The sequence below is a fragment of the Nerophis ophidion genome, linkage group LG04, assembly GCF_033978795.1.
Source record: "Nerophis ophidion isolate RoL-2023_Sa linkage group LG04, RoL_Noph_v1.0, whole genome shotgun sequence".
NCBI lineage: Eukaryota > Metazoa > Chordata > Actinopteri > Syngnathiformes > Syngnathidae > Nerophis > Nerophis ophidion.
This window is the reverse complement of record NC_084614.1, coordinates 82,359,140-82,369,139: the sequence shown is the minus strand read 5'-3', so window position 1 is coordinate 82,369,139 and position 10,000 is coordinate 82,359,140. Positions and strand designations below refer to the sequence as shown.

At 37.2% G+C, this 10,000-nt stretch overlaps 1 protein-coding gene across 2 annotated transcripts in view; it reads right to left on the bottom strand.

Annotated features, from left to right (window-relative positions):
* map3k7cl (map3k7 C-terminal like) overlaps window positions 1–10,000 on the bottom strand; it is a 42,850-nt gene that overhangs the window by 3,638 nt on the left and 29,212 nt on the right. For both annotated transcript variants that reach the window (XM_061899364.1, XM_061899363.1), the window contains 2 exons: window positions 1,345–1,403; window positions 1,155–1,270 (listed from right to left, as the gene is read on the bottom strand). In XM_061899364.1, coding sequence (XP_061755348.1) covers window positions 1,155–1,270; window positions 1,345–1,403 — 175 coding nt within the window. The remainder of the gene's footprint in view (window positions 1–1,154; window positions 1,271–1,344; window positions 1,404–10,000) is intronic.

Here is a 10,000-nt window from a genome sequence, read left to right as displayed (position 1 = left end):
ATCAGAAAAGTTAGCATACTTCTAAGAAGGCGCCAACTATCAAAATTTATGTATTTTAGGTTTAGATTAATAAAATGCTAGCATAAAAAATTTGCATACTAACGTTAGCATGATAAAATCAGAAAAGTTAGCATACTTCTCAGAATGCGCCAAGTGTATAATTCTATGAGTTTTGGGTTCCAAAAAATCAAATCTGCAAAAATGCTGGCATAAAAGATTAGCTTGTTAACATTAGCATGATAAAATCAGAAAAGTTAGTATATTTCTATGAAGGTGCCAAGAATCAAAATTCAATAATTTTAGGTTTAAACGAATAACATTAGCAAAAACGCTATCATAAAATGTTAGCATGATAACATTAGCATGATAATAATGGAAACATTAGCATATTTCGAAGAAGGTGCCAAGTATAAAATGCAATTCATTTTTGGTTCAAATTTATAAAATCTGCTAAATAACGAGAACATTCATACGGACATTTAGCTCTGCCTGCTATCTGTGCTGTGAAACTCAGCCCTGGTTTTGATTGATGCTAAAAAGTTAGCATAAAAATGCTAACATGCTAAATTTAGGTTTTTATCATCGGAAGGGTAGGCATAATTGCAACAAAGTCTCAAAATCCATGAATTTTATGTTTAAGTGAATACAATTTGTGAAAATACTTTTATAAAACATTAACATGCTAAAGTTAGCAAGATAAAATAAGAAAATTTAGCAGACTTCTAACAGGGTGCCAAGCATCAAAATCCATGAAGTTTAGGTTTAAACAAATAAACTGAGCAAAAAAGCTAGTATTAAAAGTTAGCATGCTAACGTTAGCATTTTGTTAGCATAATTTTATGAGGACGCTGAGTACCAAAAGCCATTATTTTTAAGTTTCAAATGTATAAAATCCATAAAGTTTACGTTTAAACAAATACACTGAGAAAAAAGCTAGCATTAAAAGTCAGCATGCTAACGTTAGCATTGTGTTAGCATAATTTTAAGATGACGCTAAGTACCAAAAGCCATTATTTTTAGGTTTCAAATGTATAAAATTAGCTAAGATGTTAGCATAATACCTTAGCAGGCAAACATTAGCATGCTAACATAAATTGATATACTTCTAATTGCTATCATACCCAAAATGCAAGCTGTGCGAAAAGTTTATTTACTTGTGTTCCTCCAGGACGGCGATGTCGTGCTGGACTTGGTGGAACTCCCGGGCCATCCTGCAGTGTTCCTTGTACACGTGGACGCTCTCTTTCAGGGACACGCACGGCGCCACCGGCTGTTCGGCGCGAGACAAAAACGCTAAAATCGGTCGATGGAAGCATTTGGTAGTGAATGTACGCGACATGCTACCTGCAGTCGCTGATCCAGATCTGGAAAAGTCTGAGAGAGTTCATCGGCATTTTGTGCATCTGTCAAAGACAACACAAATATGTCAAGATCTGTTCCCACGAAAATTGTCCTGAAAGGTTAGCACGTTAATGTTAGCATGCTAACAGTTAGCATGCGCTAACGACCAAGTTATAAGACTGGGCTGTAAGCTTGTAAAACTATCTAAAAAATCTTAGGATGCTAACAATTAGCAAATTATTTAATTATCTAAACATGTTAGCATGCCAGTTATAGCATGCTAACAGTTACCAATTTATCTAATCATCTAAACATGTTATCATGCTAACATACTGACAATGGGCCGCTAACAGTAAGCAAATGTCAAGTACCAAGTTCTGAGACTCAAAAGTGTACGGCTGAAAAATTTACCTAAAAGGTTAGCACGTTAACGTTGGCATGCTAACAGTTAGCATGTGTTGACTACCAAGTTATATGACTCTGAGCTGTAAATTTGTAAAATTATTTAAAACATCTTAGGAGTCTAACAGTTAGCAAATGTTAAGTACCAAGTTCTGAGACTCAAAAGTGTACGGCTGAATAATTGACCGAAAAGGTTAGCACGCAAACGTTGGCATGCTAACAGTTAGCATGTGTTAACTACCAAGTTATATGACTCTGAGCTGTAAGCTTGTAAAATTATTTAAAACATCTTAGCATGCGCTAACAACCAAGTTATAAGACGGGGCTGTAAGCTTGTAAAACTATCTAAAAATCTTAGCATGCTAACAGTTAGCAAATAGTTTAAACATCTAAACATGTTATCATGCTAACATACCGACAATGGGCCGCTAACAGTTAGTAAATGTCAAGTACCAAGTTCTGAGACTCTAAAGTGTACGGCTGAAAAATGTACCTAAAAGGTTAGCACGTTAACATTGGCATGCTAACAGTTAGCATGTGTTGATTACCAAGTTATAAGACTGAGCTGTAAACTTGTAAAATTATTTAAAACATCTTAGGATGCTAACAGTTAGCAAATGTCAAGTATGTTTGAGTAGTTATGATACTGAAGTGTATGGCTGAAAAATTGGCCTAAAAGGTTTGCAATTTAATGTTAGCATGCTAACAATTAGCATGTGTAAACGACTAAGTTATAAGACTGGGCTGTAAGCTTGTAAAACTATCTAAAAAATCTTAGGATGCTAACAATTAGCAAATTATTTAATTATCTAAACATGTTAGCATGCCAATTATAGCATGCTAACAGTTACCAATTCATCTAATCATCTCAACATGTTAGCATGCTAACATACTGACAATGGGCTGCTAAAAGTTAGCAAATGTCAAGTACCAAGTTCTGAGACTCAAAAGTGTACGGCTGAAAAATTGACCTAAAAGGTTAGCACGTTAACGTTGGCATGCTAACAGTTAGCATGTGTTGACTACCAAGTTATATGACTGAGCTGTAAACTTGTAAAATTATTTAAAACATTTTAACATGCTAACAGTTAGCATGCGTTAACCAAGTTATAAGACTGGGCTGTAAGCTTGTAAAACTATCTAAAAATCTTAGCATGCTAACAGTTAGCAAATGATCTAATTATCCAAACATGTTAGCATGCTAACATACTGTCAATGGGCTGCTAACAGTTAACATGTGTTGACTACCAAGATATATGACTCTGAGCTGTAAACTTTTAAAATGATCTAAAAATCTTAGCATGCTAACAGTTAGCATTTTGTAAGTACCAATTTATATGACTCTGAGCTGTAAGCTTTTAAAATGATCTAAAAATCTTTGCATGCTAACAGTTAGCAAATGTTAAGTACAAAGTTCAGAGACTCTAAAGTGTACGGCTGAAAAATGTACCTAAAATGTTAGCACGTTAATGTTGGCATGTTAGCAGTTAGCATGTCTTAACTACTAAGTTTAATGACTCTGAGCTGTAAGCTTTTAAAATCATCTAAAATTCTTAGCATGCTAACAGTTAGCATTTGTTAAGTACCAATTTATGTGACTCTGAGCTGTAAGCTTTTAAAATGATCTAAAAGTCTTAGCATGCTAACAGTTAGCAAATGTCAAGTACCTGAGGTGTATGGCTGAAAAATTGGCTTAAAAAGTTTGCACATAAATGTTGGCATGCTAACAGTTAGCATGTGTTAACTACCAATTTATGAGACTGAGCTGTAAGCTTGTAAAATGATCCAAACATGCTAGCATGCTAATGATAGCATGCTAACATACTGACGATGGCATGCTAACAGTTAGCAAATGTCAAGTATAAAGTGGTGAGACTGAGGTGTACGGCTGAAAAATTGTCTTAAAATGTTTGCATTTTAGCATGCTGACAGTTAGCATGTGGTAACTACCAAGTTATATGACTCTGAACTGTAAGCTTTTAAATGTATCTAAACATGTTAGCATGCTAACAATAGCATGTTAGCATACTGACGATGGCATGCTACCAATTTATGAGATTCTGAGGTGTACGGCTGAAAGAATGGACTAAAAGATTTGCATTTTAGCATGCTAACAGTTAGCATGTGTTAACTACCAAGTTATAGGACTCTGCGCTGTAAGCTTGTAAAATTATCTAAAATTCTTAGCATACTAACAGTTAGCATTTGTTAAGTACCAATTTATGTGACTCTGAGCTGTAAGCTTTTAAAATGATCTAAAATTCTTAGCATGCTAACAGTTAGCAAATGTCAAGTACCTGAGGTGTATGGCTGAAAAATTGGCTTAAAAAGTTTGCACATAAATGTCGGCATGCTAACAGTTAGCATGTGTTAACTACCAATTTATGAGACTGAGCTGTAAGCTTGTAAAATGATCTAAACATGCTAGCATGCTAATGATAGCATGCTAACATACTGACGATGGCATGCTAACAGTTAGCAAATGTCAAGTATAAAGTGGTGAGACTGAGGTGTACGGCTGAAAAATTGTCCTAAAATGTTTGCATTTTAGCATGCTGACAGTTAGCATTTGGTAACTACCAAGTTATATGACTCTGAACTGTAAGCTTTTAAATGTATCTAAACATGTTAGCATGCTAACAATAGCATGTTAGCATACTGACGATGGCATGCTACCAATTTATGAGATTCTGAGGTGTACGGCTGAAAGAATGGACTAAAAGATTTGCATTTTAGCATGCTAACAGTTAGCATGTGTTAACTACCAAGTTATAGGACTCTGTGCTGTAAGCTTGTAAAATTATCTAAAATTCTTAGCATGCTAACAGTTAGCATTTGTTAAGTACCAATTTATGTGACTCTGAGCTGTAAGCTTTTAAAATGATCTAAAATTCTTAGCATGCTAACAGTTAGCAAATGTCAAGTACCTGAGGTGTATGGCTGAAAAATTGGCTTATAAGGTTTGCAAATAAATGTTGGCATGCTAACAGTTAGCATGTGTTAACTACCAATTTATGAGACTGAGCTGTAAACTTGTAAAATGATCTAAACATGCTAGCATGCTATTGATAGCATGCTAACATACTGACGATGGCATGCCAACAGTTAGCAAATGTCAAGTATAAAGTGGTGAGACTGAGGTGTACGGCTGAAAAATTGGCCTAAAATTTTTGCGTTTTAGCATGCTGACAGTTAGCATGTGGTAACTACCAAGTTATATGACTCTGAACTGTAAGCTTTTAAATGTATCTAAACATGTTAGCATGCTAACGATAGCATGTTAGCATAGTGACGATGGCATGCTACCAATTTATGTGATTCTGAGGTGTACGGCTGAAAAAAATGGACTAAAAGGTTTGCATTTTAGCATGCTAAAAGTTAGCATGTGTTAACTACCAAGTTATATGACTCTGAGCTGTAAGCTTGTAACATTATCTAAAAATATTAGCATGCTAACAGTTAGCATTTGTTAACTACCAATTTATATGACTCTGAGCTGTAAGTTTGTAAAATTATCAAAAAATATTAGCATGCTAACAGTTAGCAAATGTCAAGTATAAAGTGGTGAGACTGAGGTGTACGGCTGAAAAATTGGCCTAAAATTTTTGCATTTTAGCATGCTGACAGTTAGCATGTGGTAACTACCAAGTTATATGACTCTGAACTGTAAGCTTTTAAATGTATCTAATCATGTTAACATGCTAACGATAGCATGTTAGCATACTGACGATGGCATGCTACCAATTTATGTGATTCTGAGGTGTACGGCTGAAAAAATGGACTAAAAGGTTTGCATTTTAGCATGCTAACAGTTAGCATGTTTTAACTACCAAGTTATATGACTCTGCGCTGTAAGTTTGTAAAATTATCTAAAATTCTTAGCATACTAACAGTTAGCATTTGTTAAGTACCAATTTATGTGACTCTGAGCTGTAAGCTTTTAAAATGATCTAAAATTCTTAGCATGCTAACAGTTAGCAAATGTCAAGTACCTGAGGTGTATGGCTGAAAAATTGGCTTATAAGGTTTGCGCATAAATGTTGGCATGCTAACAGTTAGCATGTGTTAACTACCAATTTATGAGACTGAGCTGTAAACTTGTAAAATGATCTAAACATGCTAACAGTTAGCATGTGTTGACTACCAAGATATATGACTCTGAGCTGTAAACTTTTAAAATGATCTAAAAATCTTAGCATGCTAACAGTTAGCATTTGTTAAGTACCAATTTATATGACTCTGAGCTGTAAGCTTTTAAAATGATCTAAAATTCTTAGCATGCTAACAGTTAGCAAATGTCAAGTACCTGAGGTGTACGTTTTGAGACTGAGGTGAACGGCTGAAAAATTGGCTTAAAAGATTAGCACGCTAACATTAGCGTGCTAACAGTAGGCATGCGGCAACTAGGGAGTTATATGACTCCAAGCACTAAGTTTGTAAAATTTTTTGAAAAAGTTGGCACGCTAACAATAGCATGCCAGCATATTGACGATGGCAGAGCAAGTTATGCGACTCTGAGGGCGGGAGGAACAGGCTGGAAAAAGTGAGCATGCTAACAGTTAGCATGTGTCATGCTAACAGTTAGCATGACACAAAAATGAACCCAACTGTGGCCTCAAAAGGGATGTTCCTAATGAAGTGTCCGGCCGGTTTAAACGAGCAAAGAGGGAATCGAACAGGCGGCCTACGTGCCTTGCCGGTAATCCCCCCCCCAGTGGAGCACTATGAGTGCCCTGGCATGACGCAACCTGCTAAAAACGGCCCGTTGGAGCGACTCAGGACAAGAACCGGGTCACGTCTGGACGGGACAGGCGAGGAAGGGAGACCAAACGGAGCCAGAAGTCGGCCGAGGGATCTCCTCAGCACCAGCGCTCGTAAAAATAGGTCTGGGCTCTAAAAAGCTGAGCGGCGAACTTGACCCCGCGGAAAGCATCCTGTCGGTGGCGGACACTCGTCATGCATGCCGGCAGACGACCACAATGTTCTGGATTGTGTCATGCATTCCGCTACGGGTGTGAGAGCCTCGAAGGAAACTAGGCGTCTGAAAAGGCTAGACCGATGTAGATATGCTAATATTAGCATGACAACAGGAAAAAGTTAAAATCTAAGGAAATTAGCTCCAATGCTAATTAACATTATGCTAGTTAGCATGCTAGCATGCAAACATAAACATGCATACAGTTAGCATGTTTCAAATACCAAGTTACGTGACTGTAGAGTGTCAAAAGCCACGATTTTTAGGTTTAAACAAATGATATTAGCTAAAATGCTAGCATAATAAGTTGGCATGCTAACATAAGATAAATTAACATACTTTAGTATCAAATATCAAAAGCCATGATTTTAAGGTCTAAACTAAGGAAATTAGCAACAATGCTAATTAACATTATGCTAATTAGCATGCTAGCATGCAAACAAACATGCATACAGTTAGCATGTTTGGAATACCAAGTTACGTGACTGTAAAGTGTCAAAAGCCACGATTTTTAGGTTTAAACAAATGACATTAGCTAAAATGCTAGCATAATAAGTCAGCCTGCTAACATTTGCATGCAAACATAAGATAAATTAACATACTTTAGCATCAAATATCAATAGCCATGATCTTAAGGTCTTAACGAAGGAAATTAGCTACAATGCTGATTAGCATTAGCATGCTAGCATGCCAAAATATACATGCATAAAGTTAGCATGTTTCAAATACCAAGTTACGTGACTGTAAAGTGTCGAAAGCCACGATTTTTAGGGTTAAACATATGAAATTAACTAAAATGCTAGCATAATAAGTTAGCATGCTAACATTTGCATGCTAAAATAATATAAATTAACATACTTTAGTATCAAATATCAACAGCCATGATTTTAAGGTCTAAACAAAGGAAATGAGCTACAATGCTAATTAGCATAATGCTAATTAGCATGCTAGCATGCAAACATAAACATGCATACAGTTAGCATGTTTTGAATACCAAGTTACGTGACTGTAAAGTGTCCAAAGCCATGATTTTTAGGGTTAAACATATGACATTAGCTAAAATGCTAGCATAATAAGTTAGCATGCTAACATTTGCATGGTAAAATAATATAAATTAACATACTTTAGTATCAGATATCAACAGCCATGATTTTAAGGTCCAAACGAAGGAAATGAGCTACAATGCTAATTAGCATAATGCTAATTAGCATGCTAGCATGCAAACATAAACATGCATACAGTTAGCATGTTTCAAATACCAAGTTACGTGACTGTAAAGTGTCGAAAGCCACGATTTTTAGGGTTAAACATATGAAATTAGCTAAAGTACTAGCATAATAAGTTAGCATGCTAACATATTCAGTTGAATATGCTACAAAGACAACATATTTCATGTTCAAACTGGTAAACGTTTTTATTGGTTGCAAATAATCATTAAATTTAGAATTTGATGCCAGCAACACGTGACAAAGAAGTTGGGAAAGGTGGCAATAAATACTGATAAAGTTGAGGAATGCTCATCAAACACTTATTTGGAACATCCCACCGGTGTGCAGGCTAATTGGGAACAGGTGGGTGCCATGATTGGCTATAAAAGCAGCTTCCCAAAAAATGCTCAGTCTTTCACAAGAAAGGATGGGGCGAGGTACACCCCTTTGTCCACAACTGTGTGAGCAAATAGTCAAACAGTTTAAGAACAACCTTTCTCAAAGTGACATTGCAAGAAATTTAGGGATTTCAACATCTACGCTCCATAATATCATCAAAAGGTTCAGAGAATCTGGAGAAATCACTCCACGTAAGCGGCATGGCCGGAAACCAACGTTGAATGACCGTGACCTTCCATCCCTCAAAAACAGACATCAATCTCTAAAGGATATCACCACATGGACTCAGGAACACTTCAGAAAACCACTGTCACTAAATACAGTTTGTCACTACATCTGTAAGTGCAAGTTAAAGCTCTACTATGCAAAGCCAAAGCTATTTATCAACAACATCCAGAAACCTCGCCGGCTTCTCTGGGCCCGAGATCATCTAAGATGGACTGATGCAAAGTGGAAAAGTGTTCTGTGGTCTGACGAGTCCACATTTCAAATTGTTTTTGGAAATATTCGACATCGTGTCATCCAACCATCCAGACTGTTATCGACGCAAAGTGTAAAAGCCAGCATGTGTGATGGTATGGGGGTGTATTAGTGCCCAAGGCATGGGTAACTTACACATCTGTGAAGGCACCATTAATGCTGAAAGGTACATACAGCTTTTGGAACAACATATGCTGCCATCTAAGCGCCGTCTTTTTCATGGACGCCCCTGCTTATTTCAGCAAGACAATGCTAAGCCACATTCGGCACGTGTTACAACAGTGTGGCTTCGTAGTAAAAGAGTGTGGGTACTTTCCTGGCCCGCCTGCAGTCCAGACCTGTCTCCCATGGAAAATGTGTGAAGCGTAAAATAGGACAGCGGAGACCCCGGACTGTTGAAGGACTGAAGCTCTACATAAAACAAGAATGGGAAAGAATTCCACTTTCAAAGCTTCAACAATTAGTTTCCTCAGTTCCCAAACGTTTATTGAGTGTTGTTAAAAGAAAAGGTGATGTAACACAGTGGTGAACATGCCCTTTCCCAACTACTTTGGCACCTGTTGCAGCCATGAAATTCTAAGTTAATTATTTAAACATCAAATATGTTGTTTTTGTAGCATATTCAACTGAATATGGCTTGAAAAGGATTTGCAAATCATTGTATTCTGTTTATATTTACATCTAACACCATTTCCCAACTCATATGGAAACAGGGTTTGTAAACAACAAGCAGCATTAAAGTTGAAAGAGTCCAAACAAGAGTCAGAGTTTCATAGTCAACAACGATGATGTCACAAGAGCGCCCAGTTTGTAGCGAACAGAAATAGAGGGAACACCTGTCTCACATGAAGAATGGATGCACTGGACGGTGGGGGGGGGGGGGTGGGGGGGGGGGGGTGGGTGGGTGCATAAGTGGTCCATTTTGGTGAGAAGAATGCCGTGCATACTTTGCACACATGCTGGAGAGACAGGGAGAGGAGGCCTTGAAGGCTTTGGGCCGGACTTAAATGATCAACCCTAAAATAAGTTGTTATCAGCATTTTGATATAGTGGGCGACAGCTGTGTGTGTGTGTGTGTGTGTGTGTGTGTGTGTGTGTGTGTGTGTGTGTGTGTGTGTGTGTGTGTGTGTGTTTTTCTCATATAGTTTCATCATTCTAGCTATAGTGGGAAGGGGGGCCCTCACAACCTACTGAC